General features: G+C 36.2%; 2 protein-coding genes across 9 annotated transcripts; both read right to left on the bottom strand.

The window, feature by feature from the left end:
* Nucleotides 1-398: 398 nt before the first annotated feature.
* Nucleotides 399-6,159, bottom strand: LOC110811958 (RPM1-interacting protein 4-like). Of its 6 annotated transcripts, none has more exons than XM_022038591.2 (7): nucleotides 4,609-4,765; nucleotides 4,389-4,494; nucleotides 1,943-2,270; nucleotides 1,767-1,807; nucleotides 1,533-1,673; nucleotides 785-973; nucleotides 399-651 (listed from the first exon to the last, which is right to left on the bottom strand). In XM_022038591.2, exons 3-7 carry the CDS (start codon nucleotides 2,172-2,174, stop codon nucleotides 619-621), a joined length of 636 nt encoding a protein of 211 aa, XP_021894283.1. In that variant the 5' UTR covers nucleotides 2,175-2,270; nucleotides 4,389-4,494; nucleotides 4,609-4,765; the 3' UTR covers nucleotides 399-618. The 6 variants fall into 6 exon arrangements, with proteins under 6 accessions (XP_021894283.1, XP_088071557.1, XP_021894284.1 ...); XM_088215431.1 differs by lacking the exon at nucleotides 4,389-4,494 and adding an exon at nucleotides 2,397-2,501 and having other exon boundaries at nucleotides 4,609-4,761; XM_022038592.2 differs by lacking the exons at nucleotides 4,389-4,494; nucleotides 4,609-4,765 and adding an exon at nucleotides 6,019-6,159.
* Nucleotides 5,641-26,371, bottom strand: LOC110811946 (S-adenosyl-L-methionine-dependent methyltransferases superfamily protein). 3 transcript variants are annotated; one of them, XM_088215428.1, is made up of 16 exons: nucleotides 25,816-26,371; nucleotides 23,406-23,507; nucleotides 22,741-22,807; nucleotides 15,686-15,867; nucleotides 15,164-15,421; nucleotides 13,890-13,973; nucleotides 13,742-13,789; nucleotides 13,580-13,659; nucleotides 12,919-12,967; nucleotides 9,347-9,605; nucleotides 8,988-9,109; nucleotides 8,708-8,788; nucleotides 8,525-8,599; nucleotides 7,177-7,385; nucleotides 6,912-7,062; nucleotides 5,641-6,370 (listed from the first exon to the last, which is right to left on the bottom strand). In XM_088215428.1, exons 1-16 carry the CDS (start codon nucleotides 26,230-26,232, stop codon nucleotides 6,173-6,175), a joined length of 2,382 nt encoding a protein of 793 aa, XP_088071554.1. In that variant the 5' UTR covers nucleotides 26,233-26,371; the 3' UTR covers nucleotides 5,641-6,172. The 3 variants fall into 3 exon arrangements, with proteins under 3 accessions (XP_088071554.1, XP_088071555.1, XP_088071556.1); XM_088215429.1 differs by having other exon boundaries at nucleotides 13,580-13,644; nucleotides 25,816-26,370; XM_088215430.1 differs by having other exon boundaries at nucleotides 23,406-23,500; nucleotides 25,816-25,957.
* Nucleotides 26,372-27,762: the final 1,391 nt, after the last annotated feature.

Here is a 27,762-nt window from a genome sequence, read left to right as displayed (position 1 = left end):
ACTTGTCTTAAGAAAGATGATTTTCAATGTTTATTTAAGAATTTTTAACAAATAAACAGACTTGATAAAAATTAGAAAGAAATGCTGTCGAACAATCCTATTATCTTATGCTTCTTTCAAATGTGAAGGGTGTATTTAAAACAAATTGATTGCTTTTGCAGAATTTAGTCAAAAATGTTTATTTAGTTCAATTTATTTTAAATTAATTTCAATGTAATTCGTTTATTACTATGCTAGCATCACAGATATACATCCTGCAACATGTTGGGTTGTATTCGCTTAGCATCAGTCAAGAATTTGTTCTCATTCCATCAATTACCAGACAGTCTCAGTTGGTGATATAGCTATAAGTTATACGTGAAGTTAGTGGGTTGTGTTTATCTATATTTGCCGATGTATGAGATTGAATAGCTTCAAATTGCAGGAACAACTCATTTCTTGTTGATTTTACACTCAACAATGCCTTTTTAAATACATGCATATATATATATATATATATCCGCATTTTATGATCCTTTCTCATGAAACAGTTAAAGAAACATAATTTCCTTGTGAATCAACTCGTATCTGTACATGACTACTTGGCATGTGCAGCTTCCATTCTTCGACATGCAGACTTCATTTTCCACTCCAGGGGAAGCAGCAAAATCTCTGAGAGAAAGAGCAAAAGGCAATGGATATGAAGATTAAGCTGTTTGCCCTTAATCAATACAGGAAATAATCAAGACATATTTCACTTGTGTTTGAGAAAAGAGCTGAAACCACCTTTCCGCGCAATATATACCTTAGAATTTTCATTTCTAGGATGTTTCTGAATATTTGCATAAGAGGTTTCTGTTGGAACTGCTGCATTTCTCACACCACTTTGCCTCTCTTCTAGGTATTTGCCGAAAATTTGACTGTACCCATCAGATGATGCAGGGTCTGCTTCATTCCAATCACCAAATTTTGGAATGGAAGCACTCTGATCAGGCTGCAAGATTCCGAAATTAACACCCTAAATTATGCCTGAGCCAAAAAAAAAAATTAAAATTAACACAATATATGCACAAAATGGATGATCCTTATGCAACCAAAACTTGCTAATGGTAGTTCAAATGCACGAGACCAATCATTCTCTCGAGATCTTTCTGTCAGATCCAATTACTCCATGATCCGCAAAGGTCGCATAAGAATAAGAGGCAAGATTCTCAAAATACTATTTTACAGAGGTTGTTTCAATGGAGCTCCCTGCTCAAGTATTTGAGAAAGGCAACATTATCTGCACAGCTCAGAAAAGAATCGGCAAATATTCATGTTTCAGGTATATTAGAAATGCACCCAAGAGTTCTCTTCCGCCTTCCCTCCTTTTTTTCTTTCTTTCTGCTAACAATGATAAGAGCAAACAAGAAAAATTAAAATTAAAACAATTATCATGGGCAGCTTGGCATTGGCTTGGCTATACAACCTTTCCCTTCTGAGCAAAAAATGACCACATTAGTGTAACTATACATGATAAAAAAATTTAGTAAACGAGAAATTGAAGAACTTACAGATTCATTGCCTCGATTAACTGCTCTCAGTCGGGATCGTGTGGGAGTTAAAGGAGCTAATCCATGGGTATTATTTTCTGATGAACCCTTTCTTTCCCATGAAGGAGAAGACATTCCACTTCCTTCACCTCCAACTTTTGCCTAGTAATGCAAATATTGACAAGATTGTTCAGTGCTATAATCAGAAAATTCATTTTACCAAGTAAATATTCTAAGGTTATTACTGGAACTTACACCACCATGACTGTGAAGAGGGGAAGAAGTGACTCTTCGACCTGCAACATTATTGCACAAAAGAGAATCAGCAATCATCCTTAAGTTACCATTTTTATAGTTTTTGTGCTTTGTTGCGTTTGAGAAGCCATTTGATGCTTTCTGTTCAGCATCATACTTTGTAAAGCTTAAATCACCTTGCCCTTGACTATGTGGCCTAGCAATCACAGGATGATACAATGTGGATTCAGTTGGTCTGTTCAAATCATCTTCTCGATTTGCACAATGCTCAGTCTTTGTCATTACTGCATTTGGCACACCCTCTGCTCTGGTTTTGGCCTTTGTTTGAGAGTGAGGGTCTCGGACCGGGGATTTATTACTGGAGTAGGTACCGAGATTTTGTTGAGCATCACTTAGATCAATTTTCATGCCAGTTTTTTTCTTCCTCACCTTTTCAAAGTAGGCTGTGTAATGAACATCCTCTTCATTTTCCCAGTTTCCAAAAGTAGGAAGATTTGATTGTTGCTGCAGCAATAAAGACATAGTTAAAATATACATATAATGAAGAGAATATTTGTGTATGCAGACAAGTAGACAGACAAGAAAAAGCTTTCATTTTCAAACAAGGATCTGCAAGCAAAATCAAGCAACCAGTAAAGTCTGATGTTTGAAAGTTGTTCTGAAATATATAAAGGCAACTTGCATATCTATTCATCATCCTCATGAAACATCCATTGTTAGAAGACCAAGAAACTCCTGTTTCAGAAAATTTGTATTAGTTTCTATGGAAACAAAAGCCACCGTTGTGAATGATAATTGTATAACGTGGGTTTTATCTTGAGAAGTAATAGGCGCATATGTTTTATGTAAGTAATAGTATTAGTTACGCGCTCAAAACTTTTTCCCCTGTTTAGAATGCAAGAATCAGTTTAGTCACACAGTTAATGAAGGAACCAAAAGATAGTTTCTTCAACCATCATCTACTTCAAAGATCCCGACTGAAACATTTTTCAAATACAAAAGTTCAGTCTCTTCCCACCAATTAGTAAATTAGGCTCTACCCTACAGAATAAAAAAACAGCAAATCAATCTGCATAAATTGGAGTTCATCGTAAATGTGAAATGAAATACTTATCTTATACGAAAAAAGTGCGGGGGAAATAAAAAAGATGCAGGGTCATTTGTCTGTTTGGCTAGTCAGACACTGGCTAGTTCATAGATTTTTGGGATTCGATTACCAAAGAATTAGCATTTCATTGCTATAATTTTATATGTATATGGTTACAATTTGTCTACGTTCCCAATGCGCCTATGATGTGGCACCAGGCGAACAGTTGACGAAGGAACCAAAAGATAGTTTCTGAAGTAATTCAACCCATCTACAAAGAAGGAACTCATAGCCATTTACATTCGATAAAACAAAAAATATTTAACTGCAAAAACTATGCTTAGCCTTGTTAGTCATAATGTTGAACCCAAAAAGAAACTTTTCTTTCATTCTAAATGTACAATATAAAATTTAATATCATGAAAGTATGAAACTTTTCTTTCATTCTAAATGTACAATATAAAATTTAATATCATGAAAGTAGTAGCATTCACATAAGACCCCCTCATAACAGAATCATGCTATTAGGTATCTGCTGTTTGGGTGAAGGGGAGGGAATGAAATGAAATGAAAAATTTATGGAGTGAAATATTACAGGTTTTCTTTTTCTATCCTCTTGTTTAAGAGACAGTTGATTAATGAAATAGAATGGAATGGAGGTTAACTATTTCCATCCACTCTTCAAAGGATTGGAGGAGAATGGATGGAATGGAAATTAGACTAAACTCTAGTTTGCTTAATTAACTAATTACCCTGACTTTTTATTATATTTCTAGAAAACAAGGTTATATTATCTTTTCATACTCTCTCTTCTACCTCCTATGCCAACATTGTAAAATATTTTCCATTCAATTCCATTACACTATTTAATCAAACATTTCTCATACCATTCAATTCTATTAAAATCCATTCCATTCCATTACTTCTCCATCCCTCCCCCTCTCCCAAACAAAGCTAAGCTTTTCTCCCTGAATTTATGATGTTCCTTCTCATCATAGAATCATGTTCCTTCCCCCTCTTTCCCCCTCTCCCAAGCAAAGCTAAGCATGTATTTCAATTGTCTATTTTCTTCTCATGAGCGTGATATGTATAACCTATCGGACATATTATTCAAATTCCATAGATCAAATTCTATTATTTCACAACTTGTCCCTCGATGACTGGAGTATCTGATGATTCCAGTATACAGGAATCTGTCAATTTTATTTAAAGAATATATTGTTACAGGCGAACAAGATCAACCAATAATCTTATCTAAATTAAATCCGTATCCCTTAACAAACAATAGGAAGCAGGATAAACAGGGAGTAGATTAAAGAGGCAAAGTTGCAAACAGAAGCAACCAAAGAAATGCATATTAAGAGAATACTGAAAGAGATTCAGAGAGATATTTACACCCATGTCTACTTGGCCACTTAAGAAAACTCAAATAGGATAATTTTATCAAAGATTAAACCAACAACAACAAAATCCAAAAAATAAAATATTAACTTAATACATGTACTAGAGGGCAAAACAAAAAACAAAAAGGAAACCTCAAGCTTTCATGGCTGGCTGTCGAAACAGAGGCTCAATTATCACATTATAAAAGAAAAAAGCTCCCCCAAATAGGAATAGGAAACCCCAAGCTTTCATGGCTGGCTGTTCAAGCAGAGGTTCAATTAAACAACCAGCATAACAAAAGAACAACAAAGCTATGAGGAGGAAGAAGCAAAGAACACGAAAGCAAAAGAAAAGAAGAGAGAGAGAACTCACAGCCATTGATCTTGCTGTGAAGGAATCCCAGAAGAAGGAAAAGGCAAGTTAGTTGCCTCTTCCTAAATGCAAAGCAACATATCTTCTGCCGTGGAAGTTGCAATTATAGTTGACTAATGTCGCTGGTAACTATTGAACTTTCTCCGCTGCTTGTCTTTTTCCGAACTCATTTATTATTATTTATTATTTCTCAACTAATTTATTTATTTATTTCAGATTTCGGGACTGGTTTGACAGTAACAGTGAACTTGAAGAATGACGTTGGATAAGATGAGCTAAGGTGACGTATTATTTATCGGATAATTTATATAATCTACTTTTACCCCCCCAAAAAAATAATATTTACACTATATATAAAAGTAAGGGTATATCATATAAAAGGAAATAATAATAGCTAGCTTCTCTTCTTTTTACGTTGGGATTTTCAAGGACTAAATGCTTCGTCCGCATGCGCGAATGCCAACGTAAATATTTTTTAACCCGGAATTTTTGCTAGAACGCCTACGTGGCAGAATGTAACATTACAGCTGGATAATTATTGCTGAGGTGGATTAAAACAGCCACGTGGCTAAATAAAAAAACAACTTCAAAACTTTCACGTTAATGTTGCTGATTAAAAATATAATTTTATGAGAATTTAAAAAACATAAAATTGCGAGAAAAATTAACTTTATTTTATATTACACAAGAGTACATATATTTATTTATTTTATGTAAATAATTACAAAATATGGAGGTTATTGCAATGTGAAATTTATTTTCAAAATCCATCAATTTCATTGAAATTTTATGTAATAATTCAAAATTGAATTCTATCCTTCAAAATAAATTTATAAAAATCTTGTGAAACTAATTTATTCCAAACACACTTGAAAATTTAACGTTTTCTTTTAAATAAAATGCAAAACTTCCCAACAGCCAACAATCACCGACCAGATCCACATCAAAACACCACCACTATTACTTTCCCACCCACCTCCTACTCACTTTTCTGCTGCCATCGATCATTACCACCATCATAAAAGAACAAGATTTATATGTAATATGCACACCCATATAATGATTTGCCTTTAACCCAAATATCACCAAAAGTATAAACTACTACAACAATACAAACAGTTTCATGAATATATCTCCTGATACTTCTTGTTTTACATGCCTAATAGGATATGATGAACTGAATAATGATATAACTTGCTATGAGCCAAGTTGAATCTCAGTTGTAGCTGCAGTTGAGGCGAGAAGCAACCAAGAGAAGCAGACTATAAACCAAAAAACTATTCTATAAAAGAAAATGCAACATCCTCTCTTACCTTGCAAACAGATTATTATGAGAGTTCGTTTGTTTCCTAGTAAATGATACGACGGAAAGGCGATGCATATATATCTGCAAATAAATACATCCGTTACCTGATAATATTTCTTAATCTCATGGAGCTATTGTCACCGCTCCAACCTGACCCGATCATCTGAACTTGAACAAATTTGAAGTAAGTTTTTTCTCCAACTGACTGTCTCTTCATGATGCAGATAAAGGTTCGCCAGAGAAATACAGAGCTGTCTTTTACTTCCAATATCTGATATTCTTCGCAGCATCTTCAATGCTTTGGCACATCTCCGGATGTTTCAAAGTCAATATGTTCTTAAGCTGATGCGAAGATATAGGGATGCAATCCTCCTCAATAACAGATTCAGAACAAAGACCAAAAAGAACCAAATTCACATCTTTCTCAAGTTGAAGACAGTATAGGTGGCTAAAAACCTAAAGAACAAATGTCACAAAAGGCACCAATTACAACAACATAATTTCTGGAAGCAATATGAAGAAATAGTTAAGACATCATCAGTCAAAATATCGTCTTTATACAGTACAGTCAATTGACTGGGGAGAACAGTAGACATCTTGATTTATGCACCTGAACCTAAAGAATATAAGCCACTTACACCCTTTGATAAACATGTCTCCTTATCCATCAAGTAATTAACTTCATTATCAATCCCCCTCGCAAAGCCAGATTACAAGAAGTTATGCATGCCAAAGCCTTGATAACAGAAAAACGAAATATAATTCCTAGACAAACCCCACTGTCAATTTCTTGGCTAGCCACACTGGGTGCAGTTATATTTGTGAAAAACAAATCATATGACTCTACAAAATTCCTTCCACCAAGGCCAAATAATGGTATCAATGTCATAAAACTCAGATAAAAAGACTTACATACCATAAGATGAAATTCGGAAAATGTCAAAACCACAAAAGTTAACTTTGATAAATAAGTAAGACCATACAACATCTTTCTCACCTTTTTCATTCTTGAAACAACCATGTCTTTAACAGATGGGGATCTCGAGACCAAGTTAACTACAAAGAGACCATGCTTATGAAGGGCACGCTTTGCAGATAGAAGAAAAGACTCCTCCACAAAATCTGATGCAGGGCAGGTCATTCCAGAACTATAGAGATAAGAACCAACATTAAATTAGTAACAAAGGCCATAATTTTTGAAAATTTATCATTCAGTAATAATATATTTAATTGCAAAGCAAAAGTTCAGTATCTATATTTACCTTGAATCTGAAGAGTCAACATCAATAATAAGTACGTCAACCTCACTATTATTTCCACTTCCTGTTTGTGATGAACAGCAACTTCCATTGGAATGCGGCAGCTCCATATCAGATGGAGCATCCCCATCTTTGCCAGCAATATATGTTTTATCAGCTGCAGCAAGGTTTTTTACCTCAGTGATGAACTGGATTCCATCAGCAATATGCACCTGATACCAAATTGAAGAAATTTGAGGAATAATTTTCTATATATACACAGGACACAAGACTTTACTTCTAGGAATAATTTTCTTTGGGTAATATTGTATGCTTAAACTATCTGTTTACATTAAAAGCCACTGAAGACCATTTCTATTGAATTCCTTTACAGACACATCACGAAAATAAAAAGAATCATACCTATGATGAACACAAAAAGACGAGAAACTTCAAACAAAGGCAAAACCACATTCATGCTTTTTACAACCACATTAAAGCAGAGCAGGAACCTGTAAGAAAAAACTTCCCACTTCATGCTTTTTAATCTTTTTGTTTCTGTAAAAATGTCTAGGCATCCCTAGATGTTAAAATTGACTCCTGAATCCTGATATATGCAATAGGATGGATGCATTTACCAATATGCCAACATACAAATATGTGAAGTGGGACCTCCACATATTAATTATTCTGTGTTCTAACACATGAACAACCAAAGAACGGACTAAACAAACCTGAAAGTCATTTCTTCAGTTGTAATCATTTAACGTAAAAGAGTTTACTGGACCATCGTTTCCAATCCAACAAAAATTGTGCATTGTAAAAGTCCATCAGCCAAGAACAAAACGAGAACGAAATTACACAAGAGACTTTAGGCCAGCACCAAAAGTTGTAGGCTACCACCATTTGAGCAGATATTTAAAACATGTTATTAGAGGCAACACATACAACTTATTACTGACAAAACCTAGAGCATATAAAGCAAATATTTCTGCACCTCATGACAAGCTACTGGTTTGAATATGGCCGCCTACCTCATTGAAGCAATAAAGATAAAGGGGAAAAAAAGAAATCTAGACCCCGCTTTGTACACGAAAAAGTTTATTTGTTTTATTTTTTAATTTCAATTTATTTTATACATAAAAACATATTGGTTAACAACAAAAAAAAAACGATAGTGAAAATAATGAAGTTAGAGAGAATTTTAAACGTTAAATTTTGTTTAATTATTTTTGTTTATGCTCTTCTTGTTTCACAAAGACACATCTGTTACATACTTTGATGAGTAGAGACATGCATAGAAACATAAATTTAGAAAATAAAAGCTAAAAGATCTTCTCTTGTATAAAACAGAACCTGAACCTTGGAGTACCTTCAAGCGTTCATCTTGAATAAAACCAAAGTAGTCCCACGCGAGATTAAGCATCACAGAATCTAACTCCACAACCTGATGCCATGGTAACATCAAATAGTTTTTACTAAGTGTATTGACAATAATAAGGTCCACCACTGAAGTTTCTTAATGAGCAAGGGAAGGCCAAAGCCCCAAAATTACCTCAATTTGCAAGAAGGGCATACACCCATGGAGAAACATAGGAAGCAAGCCTGCTCCAAGACCTATTAAAAGCACTTTAGCCTGGAAAGGGGGAAAGCAACACTAAACAGATCAGGAGGAAGCAAATCATAAATCCTTCAAATAAAGAAAAAATAGTGACAAAAAAGTCATATCCCACAGCCTTATGCAACAATCAAATTTTGACCTCACACCTTCCATCAATTTTTATTTTTTTAAAACAGACACACTGACTCATGCCACCACTACATAGAATCCTCACCATTTTCCCAGCTGATGCCACATTTTCCAAATAGGAAGAAATCAACGTAAACCCAGAAATTATCCCTGTGTGATAAGAACTAGCCAAATAACCATGATAGGCACTCAGCTTTCCACTTGGTTCTAGAAAAGAAAAAACAATTATCAGAGTGCAAGCTGACAACAAAGCGCGATAGTCAACTCAAAGTAGCTGAAGAAATACTTGATCTTTGACGTAAAACATAGATAAATGATGCAAAAAGGAAAAAGTAGATGTTCAGATATAGAAGCAACACCTAATATTCATATATTTAAACTCCATTTCTTTACAAAAATTTAATTAGACAATCACAGTTTGAACAACGTCAAAGACAAGAGTACCACAATTTTGTCTTTGAGTTCCCCTTCGTTTGGATTTAGAAGAACAGTTAGACTTCTTCCTCCCTGGTTCACTAACAACTTTATGAGATGATTCCTCCTTTGTCAACAAAGCTTCAGACTGTACCAGACCCTCAGTTCTTTGGAAAACAAGGCGACGGAATTTCAAATCTCTATCTGGAAAAAGGCGACTAACATCACCATCAACATTTTCATATATCACATCTTCGACAGTTACAGATCCAGTTAAGGAAGAAGAAACCTACATAATAAATAAGTTGATTCAAAATGATAGATACTCACAAGGATATCTTCACAAAACGAAGAAACTGCCTAAAATGGAATCCACAATTATTAAAAGGGGCATTAACAAGTGTCAGAAATGCAGGTTTGATGAGATGGTGGAACTGAACAAGATAAAACTAAAGGGAAAAGTACAAGATGAGGTAAGATATAGTGGCATGTTTGGAATACATAGTATTGGTGGAGCACCTTTCTTTTTGTTAAACAATAAACAGAACAAATCAACTGTATGTTTATTAAAATACCTTATTCTGTCTCATGTTTGATTCTGAATATTTTATGAATGGAACAATATAATCTTTGCTTATATATATATATATATATTAAATTTAGTGGTATTTCTAAAAAATATTAATATTAATTTTTTAATTAATTTTTTAACAGACGTACATTCACTATTCATATTGACAAATTAATCGCACAAAATAATAGTACATTAATTATTTTTTTGATAAAAGATAAATACTATTGAGAAAAGTAAGCACAATACAAGGATTACAGCAGATAAGTCATCCTGCTGAGGGATGGGAAAAAATTAAAAAATAAAAAAGCAAAATAAGACACTAGACATAGAAAGCAACAACTAGTCATAATATCACGGCATCCAACTCCTATGAACAACAGACAAGGATGCATACTTCCCATTAGCCTTGGCCCAAAGAGAAGCCAAAAAGAGCATCCTCTCCCATAAGATCGAGTCAGATAACGAATGATTATCAAAAATACGGTGATTGCTCTCCAATTAAATAGTCCACAACCCACCGGAAAGCACACCTTCCATAATAGTCTAGCCTTCGCCTTGATCCCAAAACCTCCGAAGTTTGAGCACAGAAAACAGCCAATAGAGGGAAAGACAACTGAAGATAGGTTGAAAATGCCAAAAAGCCTACTCCTAATCTGCAAGCTATCTCATAATCTTAGAACAGATAATTACGTGTCTCCCACTCCTATAACACATCATAGAAATATCAGGGGACAAAGCACGATCAGGCCTATGGATTTGCAATAACTTGTTGGTGTTTACCAACTCAAAATTGCGATCCAAGCAAATGCCTTCATATTTGAAAGAACCTTAACTTGCCAGGTGGTAACAATCTGGAATATGGTTCAAAAAATGATTTACAGGTGCATATCCCAGCTGAATCTAGAGTCCAAACCTTGCAATCTTGTTGTCGGGATGGGTAGGAAGAATTTAAAAGGCTTAAGAAAGTGAAGAGTTCATCAGTTTTTCTATCATCAAGGCTACGAAAAAAATAGAAATTCCAACTAACCATACCATTAGAGAGGTAAAAAAATTGATCTATCGGTACTTTGTAACGGGAGGAAAGGCGGAACAATAGAGGAAATTATGTACCCAAAGGGCGATCACCCAACTAATAATCCTCCCAAAAGAGGATCTTGGATCCACCCCCACTTTATATCTGGTAAGAAAAGTAAAAAGGTTAAGCAAGCTGGAATTGCCTTCCAAGGACTTCTGTGTTGGGTACATCTCGTGGCTATGACATCCCAACCACTACAACAAGATCTCATGTTTGGTAGATCTCATGTAGGACAAATGGTTTCACTTTTTTGGGTTCATTATTCTAGTACATAACCTTATTAACCTTGATGATTTTGGTTTTATTGTAGATATGCTCATTGACTTGTAAATTTTTTATACATGGGTGGCATCCCTTGGTGCTTACACTTAATACAATTTCCTCTCTTTTATTTAAAAAAAAAAGATTTGCATGAATACTTCTGATTACTTTATGTCACAAGAAATTAGTTTTCTGCGGGAAATGCATAGCCACTTAACCATAATGACAAATTCCTTGATTCTAAATTCTTGAAACCCAATCCTCCAACAAACCCCTCCCAAGTCATAAGGTGATCTCTTCTGTCTCCCTTATACCCAACCCAAAGGAAATCCCTTATTACACCCTCTAACCGCTAGATAATCCCAGTCAAAACTTTAAATAGGGACATATAATAGATACGAATGCCAGATAGACATACCTAAATGAGTGTAACCCTACCCCACCTAGAAAGAAGGCAGAGGATCATCTTGTCTAATACCTCACCTTCCCCTAAAACACTCTCGGGTCTTGGCAATCACAATGACTGCAAACGAAACAGAAGACAGGCAACCCCCCTCATCCAACTCCTCCATCTATGCCCAAAACCTAATGTGCCACAGTGAAATCCAAAAAACCCCAGTTGACCTGGTCGTAAGCTCTTTCAAAATCTAACTTCAAGACCAAACCCTCCTTCTTGGCTCTTCCCATAAACTTTACAGATTCATTAGCTACAAGAGATGCTTCCAATACTAGTCTCCCTCCCACAAACGTATTTTGGTTCAGTGATATGGTGTCATCCAAAACTAACTAAGGCATATAAACAAAACCTTAGTGATAATTTTATAGACACTGGTGGCCAAACTAATGGGACAACAATCTGAAACCCTTTTAGACCTGTCTTTCTTAGGAATGAGGATTATAAAGGTAGAGTTCATACTTCTACAAATATTGCCATAATAGTGTATTAATTATTAAACCTAAATATTACGTGTAATCATATTTATAAGATACAATTACATTAAAGATCTCAAGTGAGAGTTAAGAAAATTAATCAATCATTAGCATTACCATAATTAATTATTAATAATTCCCATTACTATATTTAATCTCACCAACCAAGATTTTCGCCACAACAATCTATAATATATTATCTGTATTAAATAAAAATCCCAACTATCACCACTATTGACGGAAAGAAAATCATTCTATCATTTATTTATCCAAAACTCATAGCAAGTTACAGCAATATTTTTTTTTTAAATACAAGTTACAGCACTACATAGCTAATTTAATGGAATCATAGAAAAATGACATAGAAGAATGACAAAAAAATAAAGAGACGGAAACATAGATAATTTAAGGAAAACATAACAAAAAGTATTAAAAAAAAAGAAGACAGAAAATCAAAATAGAGAAGGTTTCTTTTACATTAAGGGTAGAGGACAGTTTATGAATAAAGAAAGAAGTAACGGTAATTTAGTATAGTAAAAACTTGAGTTTTCTAACAAGCAGTATAACAAATTGTTCCACCAAGAAGAAGGAACAAAATTGTTAACTCAACTTTGTGCTTTTGTTCTGTCCTAATGTTTTAATTTACCACCAAGCATTAGACAGTGTCCAATCCCATAAAAATAATGGTACCAAGGGCTACTAAAATCAATGATGTCGTATGTTTCAAAGCACCAGCCGAGTTGAATGCTCCAATTTACTAACCTGGTGAATAGTATTTCGCTGCTTTATCCCGTCGCTTGCCATCATAAACCTGCAGACCACAAGCAGGATAAAAGACACCTATTTTATGAGATAATACTTCAGAGTTAACAGATGGTTACTCATATTCTGCTATAACAGGATAAAGCATCATTCTACTTTAAGAAGTGGCATTGGCGATATATGGTGGAAAGACTATCACTAGTCGATAATGAAAGTTAAAAGAAAACCTGTGGAGAAAACATATGAAAATTATATAAAGCTAAATACATACAGTTAATGTCACCTGATATTGGTATCATTGCAAATATGTCAATACATGCTTAATTCTTTGGTGTAAAAGAGTCTACAGTCACGGGCTTTGAATAGTCATATATCTTATTGAACTGACATTTCACAGGATTAAAAATAATAACAAAATAAAAACATATTCATGTCATGCAGCTGAACGTCATATCTAAAAACTCAAAGCAAGAGATAAGTAGCAGCCAATACCTATATCACTAAAAAACTTTAAGGATTTTAATAGCATATCCAAGTAATGGAAGAAAAATAACTTCCTAACTTGTAGGCATAAATATTACATATGAAGCAAGCAGAAAATACTACAGCAATTCAAAACACAGTGAAGAGGGCATCAGAAGAACTGGTAGGAGTAACGTACGGAATTTGAGTTCCGTTGTCATCTTTCCCAGGTGCCAACTGTTTTATCAGAGGTGACAAGTCCTTCTGAAAGGTACAACTCTGTTCTATTAATAACACAATACAATACACGGCATGCACAAAAAATGAGAGTATTGAAGACAAAGAAAGACTGGTTTCTTACCTGAATATCCTCCATTCTGGAACCAGTGTGACTACTGTCAAGTAAGACCTTCATTGAGCATATAAAACATTGGTCAAGTATTGCAGTTAAAAGGGAAAAGTTGAGAACTAAACTCTGAATAAGGTGAATTGCTCTATAGAAAAGCTACCATTATGAGACGAGCAGTCTTTGAGCTTTCAACTACCATCCATTGACCCTCTTCAGAAGAGAATAACCATTCTTGAGTTCGAGCCTGAAATCCAAAGTTGAGCAATGTACTTTAATAGACAAAAACCAATAGATCAAATTGGCCAGCTTGACCAAGTCTGACACTCTTTTCTGTAGTTATGAATATACTATAGTCCAGAAAAGAGGAGACAGAAAGAGGCACAACTTACCCCTTTGTTCAAAAAAGAGCTAAAAGCAAGATATCGTTCAGTGAAAACACCCACCTCCATCACAGCCACATCAATGAAAACCTAGTTGTAACTTCAACCAGGGTTCTAAATAGTTTCAACTTCATTAATGGTTGTTCAAACATGCAACAAGTAATCACAAAGGCAGATGCTTGATCAAATTGATCTATCATGGGGAAAAAGTAGAAGTTATTCATCTAAGACCTACAGCAACCTCCATAACACTAGCCAAGACCCATTATCACTAAAGCCAGACCATAAGGCTGTCAAAGAAAAGGTAGATATATCTCTACATACAATGCATTTTTCTTTTAATGAATTCTTTAATACCCTCTCTAATTTGCTCTTCCTCTTTGAATCATGGAAAACATATTCTACCATGCAACTTTTCATATTGACGATTAAACACAGACACTATCAAGCAAATGCTCAATGCGATGGCAGCATACTTCATCTAACTAACAAAAATATTCACAGATTTTTGAAACGTGGTAAGATCCTGGTGAACAGATGTTTTCTTTGCAAGTGCAATGCAGAGGCCAATAACCACATCATGATTAGGTGTCCTTTCACCTACAGCCTATGGTGTTCTGTTTTTAATCTCTTAGGCATCAGCTGGGTTATGGCCGGGACGGTAAGATCTGAATTTTTAGCTTGGGAGAGGCTGAGAAATAACAATGGTGTACCCCAACTCATCCCTTTACCTATAATGTGGATTATCTGGAAAGAAAGAAACAACAGAGCATTTGTAGGTAAAGAAGAACCGCTTGCCAAAATTAGAGATAGATAGTTACACTTTTTTGGCTCTATGGTTTTGGGACACGATTTTTATAGTCCTGAAGATTTTGCGGTCTTTTTAGATATTCTTACTGACCACTTGTAAATTTTTTGTATTTGGGTGGAACCTCCTTGGTGCCTTCATCAATCTACTCACACTTTTTATCTCAAAAACAATAATAAACTCAGCTATACCCTGTAAATCATGACATGCGCTCACGAATGCCATATAAATATCTTAAAGACACACCTTAGGGACAATGAACACCCCACACTGGTACAAGAATGGAGCAGCAGGTTGCCGAGCATCAAGAAGCACAGCTCTGTAACTGAAACAGCTTCCTTGACCACCCAAATTAAGTTGTACACGACGACCTTCAGTAAGCTTCAGTAGATCCCCTTGAGCTCCAAGTTGCAGATCTTGAAGAGAGTACAAGACATCAGAACCAGTGTAATATTCTCTACGAATTTGGTTCTCATTCTCAAGGGCTTCATGAAGACCAATTGCCTAAAGACACAACAGTTCACATAAAGCTTCCAAGAGATGCATATTTCAAGTGGCTAAACAGAAAAATAACATCAAGGGGTTGACCACTAGTGTGATGTTTTTTTCTTGAAATACCACTGGTGTTATGTAACATTTTGTTTGTATGTAATCAGTCAATAGTCCAGGAATGAAGATAAATGGCCAGAAACTAATAGATAAAGAGTTCAAGCCACTAGCCAATACCATTATATCCATCAGGAGCTATATAAAAGCTGAATATTCTACCTGATTTCCATGACAATCAAGAGAAGAAAGATCAAATGATGAGATTATCTGGTGTAACGCAGTAGAACTCTCTTTCTTAGCAACCACCATAAAGGTTTGAAAACCAGGCTTACTAGATGGTTTCTGAGGAATACCATGAACCTCCATTTTCCACCCAAACCGGAACTTAGAAAAGAGCAGACCTGAAAGAATGCATAAATGTCAAATGTATTTCTCTGCAAACACAAAATATTAAACATTGTATTTGATAAAAGAAGATGTATTAGAAAAGAAAGAGAAATAAGACAAGCCAAAACTGGCGGATAAGGATCCCTCCTCAAATAATCATGAAAACCAAAATAAAAATAGATATGAAGAAATACTAGTGTTATGAAAGTATCCATGTGCTTTAGCCCACAGGATTTTCGAGAAAGGTGCCCTTTTCCACAGCTAATAAAATGATGAGCAGTATTCATTAAAAATCTGGCAGTTCTTAGATATCCATAAATACCATAACCCAGAAAATAGAGCCCCTCGCAAGAGAGGCTTTGCATCCTTTGGCAAGGCATCACCCCAAATAGAAGAACAAAGACAACAGCCACATTTGGTGAAGTAACCCACTTCAGACCAAATAAGTTAACAAATTTTGTCCAAAACTTCCTAAGTTGTGGCACAAGGTAAAAACAGGTGGAAATGAATCTTCTTCTCTCTAAAGCACATGAAACAGGTCGTCAGGAACCTTCTCATGGTTCATGACTTTTAGGTCTAAAGAAGAGAAAAGAATCAAAGAAGGAAATTTGAATAACATTTGAATTTGAATTTTTTTCTTGTTTTCTTGCTTCTAAAAGGTCTATTATAGGCTCAGAGGAAGAGGGAGGCACGCCTGCCCCTTAGGCGTGTGTGATGGTTACAACAGAAGAAACAGATTCGAAACAACTGTATTTGGTGAATTATCTATCTACCCTCTTCCTTTACAGTTATTTCCCAATTTACCCTTCTTCCTTTGGTATACTTTATGAGGTTTCCTTACAATACTCTCCCCTCTAATAACAACCTTGGCCTCAAGGTTGAGATTAGAAAATTATTGGCAAATGTACTCATGATCTTCCCAAGTTCAGTCGTCTTGTGAAGTTCCTTCCAAGAAATGAGGTCTCCACAACGAATGGTTCTCCATTGGAACACTTGCTCTGGTTGGACACTTTCCATGTTGTCCCAATTGCTAGTTGGTAAGTCTTCCACCTTAATTTCGTCGCCAACAATGTAATTCTTTAGCTGAGACACATGAAAAACCAGGTGAATACGAGAGGCTGGAGATAATTTGAGCTTATATGCCACCAGTCCAATCATCTATATTACTTCAAAATGATCACAATCTTTCAATCCAATGATCTTTGATATACTGTTTGGTCTGCATCTTAGCCTGCAAAAGATGTCACTTAATTGTCCTACTAGCTTCATTCCTTTCTGCTACGAATGCTCCCAGTGATTGCAAGGCAAAGTGTGTGTCAACAGTATCCAAGAATTATGGGGAAGCATATATGTATAGTGCTTGGAAGGGAGTTAGTTTAGACTCGAGTAGTAAGAAGTGTTGTGCCACCATTGGACAGCTGCTAGCCTCATGTTTTAGGTTGTTGATAGGTCATGCACCTGAAATACATTTTTCGGTATTGATTAAGTTTCTTTGTTTAGTTGTTTGTCTATGAATGGTAAGCATAATTGAAATGTACGGTAGTGCTATAGCCTTCACCAACTCTTTTCAAAAAAGGCTAGTGAATATTTTATCTCTATCTGATACTAGAACTTGTCAAAGACGATAGAACTAGTAAATGGCCTCCATTTATAGTCGAGCTACCCTTTGATCTGTAAAGGGGAGGCGCAAAAGTATGGAGTAGCCATATTTAGTGAAGTAGTCTACAACCACCAGTATGGTTTCTGATTTTGAGAGTTATTGGATGAAATCCAAGGGCACATGAGTTCAAGCTTGATAAGAATTGGTGGCAGTTGCAAGATTCCGGGTAGTGGGACCTTCTCAACTTTACAACATTAACAATGTCACAACGTTGTATCTATTGAATAACTTGATGGTTCATGTCTAGCCAATTGAAATATTGTTTGGCTCTCTCACAGGTGGCTTTATTCCTGAGTGGCCTCCAACCACTAAGTTATGGCATTGATTTAGTAATTTGGCCTTAAGCTCACCACCATCTCCAATTACCAACCTTTCTTTTGTAAGGGACGAGCTCCTGATGGAAATCCATGCGGGAGTTGATGCGTGACAATATACAAGACCTCAGTTGCAATATTCACTTGTTCTCTTCTTGAGAGGGCATCTACCATACTATTGGATGACTCTTGCTTGTACTTAATGGTGTACCTAAGTCGTAACAATTTTATTATGCCTTTCTGCCGAATCATGGAGGATACCCTCTAATCCAAAAGATATTCCACGCTTCTTTGGTTTGTCTTGGTGACAAAATGGAGTTCCTTCCAAATAATTTCGCCACTGACTTACTGCATACAAAACAGCTAGGAGTCCTTTTTCCTAAACCGACTTTGATTGAATTCTAGGACTCAATGCCTTGCTTATGAAAGCTATGGATTTGCTCTCTTGGATAAGCACAACTATAATTCCTTTGTCACTGGCATTAGTCTCAACAGTAAAAAAGTCTCCAAATTTTGGCAGTCATAAAACTAGACTGGAAGTCATGACAAATTTTAATTGCTGGAAAGCTTGGCCAGCCTTTGAGCTCCATTGAAACACTTCTCTTGTTTAGTAAGTCCCTAAGTGGCTTGACTGTAACACCATAGTGTTAAATGAATTTACGATAGTAACTTGGCAAGCCTAAAAATCCCCTGAGAGCTCTCAAGGTTTTTGGTGGTGGCCAACTCAAAATAGCTTCTATCTTCCTCAATATGTCTTTATTCCTTACTAGAAGATCATGTGACCCATATATTCCACTTCCTTTAAGAAGAATTGCATTTGGATCGCTTGGCATACAATTTATGGACCTCAGCAATTGCGACACATCTTCCAATTGTTCGTAGTGCTTTTGCTCATTTGAACTGTAAACCAAGATGTCATCAAAAAAAATAGGACAAATTTCCTAATGAAAGTCTTGAGTACGTAGTTCAAGAGAGCTTGAAAAGTTATTGGAGCATTAGTGAGGTCGAAAGGTATCACCCCGAATTCATAATGGTTCTAGCGTGTTCTAAACCCTGTTTTGTGAATGTAGTCTTCCCTTAACCTTATTTGATTATAGCTAGCTCTAAGTTTCACCTTGGAGAAGATCGCGACTAAACGTAATTCATCCAGTAAATCATCAATAATGGGTATACGGAACTTATCTTTCACTGTTAGGGAATTGAGCTCCCTATATTGATGCAAAACCTAGGACTAGCAAAATAGGCGATGAAAAAGGGTTGTGGCTGGGATGCATGATGGATTCCTCCAGCATCTTTTGAACTTGTCTTTTTATCTTGTTCTTTTGGTGAAAAAATATCAGTAGGGATGTATGTTCACTGCTGTCCCCACTCGAGTCAAGGATATGGCATGATCAAAAGCTCTAGTCGAAGGCAGGCCTAAGGGCTCCTCAAAGACATCTTTGTAGTGAATTCATTCATAGCAACGTCCACTAGTTCTGTCACCATCACTAGGAAGACTACCCCCCCTTACAATGGATTGCTAGTGCTTCATGTTTAACAGTTTCCCACTTGTATCACCTCCGTAAAGAACTATATTAATAAGTCCACGTAATGAAATTTTACAGTTGGCATGGACACAATCAAATAGCATGAGGCTTAATTGCTTCATCCAATCAACCACTAAAATCAAGTCATTGCCGCATAAAACTGTTACATGGAAGTTCTAGCAAAATTTATTTCCTTGTATCACCCACAAGACTTCAAGACCTTAAACATTACTAGATATCTTATAGTCATTTGCTACCGTTACCATCAATGGTTTCTCGCCCACCACTTTATTCTTAACCCATCTAGCAGCACTCTCATCCAAGAATGAATATGAGTTGTTGCTATCTAGCAAGACTAGAACATTATGTCCTTCCAGAGTTCCTTTTATTTTCAATGTACTTCTGACAGCAATGTCTTCTATGGCATGAATGGAAAGTGTACCTGTTTGGTTCTCTTCTTTGCTGGCCAATTCCTCCAAAGAATTATCCACCTCGAGTTCATGGGAGATTAATTCTTCTATGATCATCATAATCTTTGTTTGACAGCAATGTCAAGGGAAGTAGGAATCATCGCACTTGTAACAGGCAGCAATTGTCCACTTAACTTCATTTTCCCTTATTTAGTTTTTTGGAGAAACGCTCAGAATATTTAGTACCAATGCTTATGTCCTGACAGCATGGTGAGAATTCCACTCAATGAAGTACGTACTTCAGGATATATCTATCATAAATTGTTTATGGAGCAAGATCTACTCAAACGCTTGGCTGAGCATCCTAGGTTTAAGCAACAATACCATAGGTTGTAGCTTCGGTTTTAAGCTACTGATAAAACTTAATATGAAGAACTTCTTTGACAACGTCGGTTTGTCCATTGTTATCAAGGCCCTGAAGTGTTTGAAGTGTTCCTGATATTCTAGAACAACTCCCCTTTATACAAGTTTATCGAACTCTTTCAATGAAGTTTTTTCTAGTCGCACCACCAACCTGCGACAGAGTTCTTCTGCGAATACTTCCCATTTCAGGTCTTCATTCTTGGCTAGTCATCCTTGGTACCACACAATCACTAATAGTGAAGTCACCTCGACCTTTTGCTCATTTAGTGTGCCATGCACCAGGAAATATTTGTCACATCTTCGAATCCAAGCCCTTGGATTAATTACTTCAAGCTGAGGAATTTCCACCTTAGATAGTGTCACCGACGAACTCATCATCACTCGACTTCACGTCGGTTGATGTGTTTTTTTTCATCTCCGTGCATGGGTAGAGAAGGAAGGATTTCCCGTTTTATTGCAACCATCGGCGATGAGTGAGCAGCCTAGTTAGTCAATTTGTTGGGTCTCATGCTGCCACGAAGTGTTTTGAAGGTTTGGATGAATTCTTGTTTGGTTTGGCATTGTGCTACATAAACTCCGGTCCTGAAATTTGTTAATTCATTGATCGACCTCTTTTAGAGATACCTCAGCCAACTACACCTTTGGTAGCTCCATCACAACCAATTTTCCCTTAGATCTCATTCTTGATGCTACATAAGCATATGTCTCAACTAGTTCCAATGGCTCTAATACCAACTTATCAAGAACCTTACTCATGATTCGTGACTTTTAGGTCTAAAGAAGAGAAAAGGAGAGAAAAGAATCAAAAAGAGAGAGAGGGAAATTCGAATAGTATTTGAATTTGTTTCCTGTTTTCTCACCTTTTTAAGGGTAGATTGTATAAACCCAGAGGACGAAAGAGACACACCTGTCTATTAGGTGTGCTTGTCCATTACAATAGAAGAAACATATTTGAAATAACTGTGTTAGGTGAATTACCTATCCACCCCCTTCCTTTACAATTATTTCCCAATTTGCCCTTCTTCCTTTATATACCTTAAGAGGTTTCCTTACACAGATGAATCGAGATGAGGCACTACATGGTTGACAAACTTGAAGCATATCATATGTCTTGAGCTTTTATTGAATAGCAGTCCATGAAAAAACCTTAAACTTTGATTGAATTGAAGCTTCCTAAAAATTCCTTGGCAATATGAAAGCAGCTAAGGGTAAGGGTCTTTTAGTGAGGTGAGACTTAATAGGTTATTTCAAAAAAAAAAAAACTTAGTAGGCTCAAGAACCCAAGTTCTAGTGTCGGGTTGGCAGGAGAGAATGAATAGGCTCCAATAAATCTAATAAGAATAAGATCGAGGACTCTCCCGCTCCAATGGGTGATGGGTAGAATGGAAGTTCGAAGGGAAACTTCCTTCAGCATATGAAGCAAAAGTGGAAATATAAGCAATGTGTCCACTTGATAGGCCATGTAGTCTAGAGAATTTGGTTGCCAATGGCTGACCTCTCACCCAAGTATCTTCTCAATACAACACTCTAGATCTATCCCCCACATGGAACTAAGTGGAGTAAAAAACGGCTATACCTAGGAGATGGACTTTCAAGGACCATGGTGACTAGTGGAACTCGCAGTAATGATGTCCCACCCTCCCCTTGAATTGTCGCGGATGCTATTGATCGTCCCGTGCTATCGAATAATTTGGTTCACGAGGAAAACCCGGAAGCTATTTAGCCAGTAAAATAGGTTATTTGTTCTAAGATTCCCAATGCTCAATCTCCCTTGACCTCTCAGATTTACAACATACCTCCGGACTCACAAGATGGTCCCTAGTTTCCTCTCCCGTCCCAACCCATATATCTATGCACCTAACCCTCTAATCAACCAACAACCCCACAAGGGATTCTGAACAGAGACAAACAATAGATGGGAATGCTAGATAGACATGTCTGAATCAGAGCAACCCTCCCACCTAATGAAAACGATCTCCCTTTCCAACTTTCCGATTGTTTAGCCACTTTTTTCTCCATCTCTTCCCAAAAGGCTCCTCCTCGCAGGTTTTCCCGTAAGGGGAACAAAAGATTAAACATAAAATGATAGAATTACAAGTAACATAAATAGTCAACCATTTCTTTGCTAATCCATATCCAAATTCAGCATATGCATATAGTTGCTAGTTAATATCCCCTTAGAGGTATTAGATTGAGGTAAAAGAAAATAATATAATGAAAACATGCCTGAATCTGAGAAACCCTCCCGCCTAATGGAAACAATCTCCCTTTCCAACTTTCCAATTGTCTAGATACTTTTTCTTCCACCTCTTCCCAAAATGCTCCTCCTCCCGGGTTCCCCCCTTAAGGGGAACAAAAGATTAGACATAAAATGAAAGAATTACAAATAACAAAAACAGTTAATCATTCCTTTGCCAATTGATTTCCAAATTCAGCATACACATACAGTTGCTAGTTGATATCCTCTTAGAAGTATTAAAATGAGGTAAAAGAAAATAACATCGAACTAAATCTAATAGATCAAACTACTTAATAAAGTTAGGATAAAAAGTACCTAGAACATGAGATTCTGCCAACGTCAGACAAATGAACTTTCCCCCAGACTTCAGCACTCGTTTCACCTGGAAGGAAAATTCCCTTTATGTGAAACTAATAAAAGAATTTGCACTTTTCTACTTAACACAAGCATACAACTTTGTTTTCTTATACAAAAGGGGAATTTACAGCTCGTCCAAAATAGCAGTTAGGTCAGCTAGGTTGTCATCATAATTAACTGGCTGACACTTAAACAAGAAACATAAGAATCCGAAACATACCTAACTCTACCAAAAAAGAAAAACTATACCCTCGAATGCTCTTTTATTCATGCACCCCCAAATAACCTACAGGTTAGCCAAGGAGATAAGAGTGATAAGCTTATTTGTCATCTTATAACGTGGATACTTTGCCAATCCTATATCTCATCTGCAACTAAGCTACCAATCATCCAGCTCAGCCAAGGAACCCAAATTCAGGGCCCAGAACTGAAAAGAGAAAGGACACCACAACAGGTGTTCAAAGTCTCAGCTATTCTCTTGCATAAAATAGCAGCCGCTAAAAGAAATATTCCTCCACTTTCTCGAATTACCAATAATAAGGATTTTCCCCTCCAAAGAATATATATCAAACAATAAGCATATATATCAGAAAAAGTAGAATCTCAGATAAAGGCTGAAGAACCTCTGATAAATATTGATTTCCCAGCTTTGGACCAATTTTGGGCTCCATCAAAGCATCCAATCCACCTTTATCAAGAATAGCATCAAAGGTTTCATCTGCAAACTGATAAATACAGTAACATTACAAGAGAACCATGAGAATCACCAGTACACTATCTAAAGGGTTAAAATAAATAATTAAATTAAAAGGGAAGCATTACATTAATAAAGTATTCTAATCAAAATATATGAGTAATCTATCATTAAAAAGCAATATATTACTAGTCTAAGTAGAATACCAATCTAATCTTCTTTTTCTAGAAGGAGGTATAAATTATATAAATAATGCATCAATCGAGTCTGCAAGTCCTCATCAGAAAAAAGAGGATGACCTCTAAACAAAAATGCAAGATATCGAACATTTTTTTATATAAAAGTATAGAGAAGTATCATTCACAATGATACCAAAGGAGTACCGTCCATATACAAAAATATTTACAAATCAATTAAGTGATCAATGACATTTTCAAAATCTTCCGTCCTATTAATGTCATGATCCAAGATCATAGAACCAAAAACATGCAACTATCTATCTCTAGTATTGGTCATTTCCCTTTCAATACCCTCAAAACCTCTAACATTTCTCTCCTTTCAAACAATCCAAAAGATAGATAGAGGTATTAAAAATAAATAAGATTCTTTTTACATAACTCCGCTCATGCACACAACTCTTCCCTAATCGACCCCGCTATAACCCAATTGATACCCAAAAGGTTATACACCATTGACCAAATACTATAAACCGTAAGGCACCAAAGAAGAATGTGGTTGCAAGATTTTGTCTGCCTTTTACATAAGAAGCACCTATTAACCATGGTTATACTCCTCTGCATCAGATATAATTCTTACTCGCTTCCCAAGTAAAAAAAAACAACTCTATGCGGGGGGGGAGGCCTTTGTCTTTGAAATCTGTTTTGCCGGAAAATGAACATTCTTGTTTCCTTCCTCTCTAGTTAAGTGCCTATGGAAAGTCTTTACAGAGAAGATTCCTTTTTTTACTCATTTTCCACATCAACTAACCGCTGCAATTCTTTAATTGGATCTTTAATAGCATAAAAAGCAAATTTTCATATTCATCAACCTCCTGGTCATTCAAATTTCTATTAACATTCACGGACCACTTCCTCTTACAACTCATCCCGAATAAGTCTCCTCCACCACCATGTTTCTAGAAGTTGCAATAGCGAAAATATTCAGGAATTAATCTTTTAACCTATCCACACCAACCCATTCATCCTTCCAAAACCGAATGCTATCACCCCTCCCCACCTTCCATTTTGTGCAATCAAAGAATTTTTTACTACTCATACTTATTTTTTCCCATAATTTCATACCATGTGGTCTATTTACACTTTTAAGTTCCCCCTCCACGTCCCCCTTACACCACCTGGCTTCCACCACCCTTTTCCACAGTATTCCCTCCTCTCTAGTAAATCTCCACAACCATTTTTCCTGAAGAGCTGTGTTCATCTCAACAATTAACCTCAAGCCAAGACCTCCTTCCTGTAAAGCCCTTGAAACCCTAAATCTCTAACTCTACTAAAGCGAGAAACTAAGCCCTTGAAACCCTCCTGATCTAATCTTCTAGACGTGATTAATGCCTGATGGACATAAATCTGCCAACAAACAACTAATGGTAAGAAACCTCTATTGTGATAAAATGTGTTATTAGTTGCCGATCACCAAAGGATCCTCCTTTTGCACAATTTTAATCCATCTGGACTATAATGTAAAACTAAACCCCTTTTCAGAGTCTAATTTGGTTAGCTCCTGAGAAGTCAGAACTAATAGAAACTTCAAATAAGTCTCCTAAAGCTCCTGTATAGTCCGTGTCAAAAGAAATCAACCTTCTCCTTCACATATTTTGTTCAGTGATATCTTCTCTTCTCAGATGATGGTAGCTGAACTTGAAAAATAGATCTTCTCCTCTTAAAATTACTTCTATACAATTTTTCTTCAAATACTTCTCTACATAAACAATTGCTTCAATTGATAGAAAGGAGAAAAAATGTAGTGAAAGTCTCTACTCTCTTCTTTGTAGTATAAGAGTGGTGATGAACTCTTCCAGGACGGAAAGAAGCTAAGAGGGATCAAGCAGGCATCCAATGTAAGGGAGAGAAAGAAACACCTAAGAGAAGGATGGTTCCCAGAACAAGTGAAGTTCTAATTTTTTAAATTGAGCCACTCATTTCCTGGAAGCCATGACAGTAATCCAGAAAATACAAAACAAATAAAGGCAATTAGTACCATCATTCCTTATATCTATAGGTTTAAGCAACCAACAAAAATGCACGTATTTCAAGCTTATTCCGCACTCCACACTTATGTCCATGTACAAAATATGTAATTGAAGTGGCTCAAAAGGGAGAGACCTGCATGTTAGTCATGTCCATGACCCGCCACCGCATTACGGGACGTTCTCGTAAGTTCCGACGCAACATATTGGAGATGACAACTTTAGAGAAGTCGATATTGGTGATGCCACGAAATCCAGCATCATACAGGTGTTCGGAGAGCTGGGAGTTGCCGCATCCGGGCACCAGAATCTGTAGCGATGAAGACGAAGAAGAAGGAGTCGACGCCACATCCTTCTGAGAATCGCCAAGGAGGGAGAAAAGCGGGTCACGGAGCTGAGGCCACTCAGCATACCACTCAAACAAGTCATCGCCGCCTCGGATTGCGAAGAACTTGTCCCAATTCTCCTTGCTGGTGAAGTCTTCTAGAGTTTCCAGGAGGTCCTCGGAATACGATGGTGATGTTGACGATTGAGTGTCTTTCTTCTTCCCCATCTCTTACTTGGTTCTCGGTTTCTCGGGTTTGGTTGGGCTTCCTTAGTAGGGTTTTGGGAGGGGGTTGGAAGTTGAAGTCTCTGAACTAATGAGAAGAGACGGAACTAGTCTAATTTTTTGTCCCAAAATTCAAAATTCATGGTAACTATATGTTTGGTGCAAGCCGAGTTAATTAGAGTTTAGCCTTTTTAGGGTTTAAATGAGAAATATCAGTTATTTAATAGTAATTTTTTATTTTAATAAAAGATAATTCTAGTAGCTGCCAAAATAGTAATTAATGAATGTTAGTTATGAAAATACAAAATAACAATAAAATTTATAATAATAATAAAATTAGTGGTAAGGGTTGAAGAAACAATAATAGCGATAATTAGCAACGAGTGTAATAAAAATAATGACAATAATAGTAGTAATAATTACAATTAAAATACAACAAAATATTTGTGCTAACAATGTGGTGGTAGCTACCATGATAATGGTACGAGCACTTGTTAGGTACAGTGTTATAGTATAATGGCAATAGTAATAATATCAATAATATTGACATTAATAATTTTAACAATGTGCGATAATTATAATAACGATAACAAAAACAAATATAATATGACAAGATAACAAAAGTTATTATGTCTTAAGAGTGACAATGATAGTAATAACAATGAATAATAATAGTATCAATTGTAGCAGCCCCGGAAATTTAAAATGGAAATTATATTATAAATATCAAATGCGAAAGCGAATACAAAATTTGATTAACATCCCTTACACTAAAACTAAAAATGTGTTCACAAAATATAAAAGATTAAACTAGCTAAAGGAGAAACTTGAAAGTAAAAAACTACGAATGTGACTATGGAGTCCTTAGGCGTCCCCTTCGTCGTCCTCCTGCGGAACCAGCTCGGGAACGATGTCCTCTTGATCTGAAATGATTAAATAAGGAATGATCTACACTAGCCCAGTAAGCACATCACGATATCTCACCGTCACAGAGGTAAAGGTGGGTAGAAAACACAAAAAGACCAATGGAGCATAATTTACAACAAATCTTTTTATTAATAATAAAACTTTTACCATTCACTTACCTCGGTGAAATTCATAAAACAATATACGAAAGCAATAACATCATCATCATCATGAAAACATATATATGAACTGTATAATATAATACCTATCAAGCTTTTCGTAATTTAATCGTTACACAATATATTTTCCTCATTTACCACCCCACTAGTATCCATGGGGATCCATAGGGGTCCCGCTACCCGTTAACCCTTAACACTTGAAATTATATTCCAGGGTCGTCCCCATACCCAGTCCGGTATGGGCACCAAACCATAGACCTCATTACCCCGTCCGGTATGAGGGTGAAACGGGCCGTCCCCATACCCCGTCCGGTATGGGCGCCAAAACACATAAGATCTCCATACACCATCCGGTATGGGAGACCACAATCCTGGTAGGGTTCCCTACGGACCCGGTCCGTCCACCATCTCCCAGGATATCTAATCAGGCTGACCACATTATACAATT

The sequence above is a fragment of the Carica papaya genome, chromosome 3 (genome assembly GCF_054855325.1).
Source record: "Carica papaya isolate Zhongbai chromosome 3, ASM5485532v1, whole genome shotgun sequence".
Taxonomy (NCBI): Eukaryota; Viridiplantae; Streptophyta; class Magnoliopsida; order Brassicales; family Caricaceae; genus Carica; species Carica papaya.
This window is presented reverse-complemented; position numbering and strand designations above follow the sequence as displayed.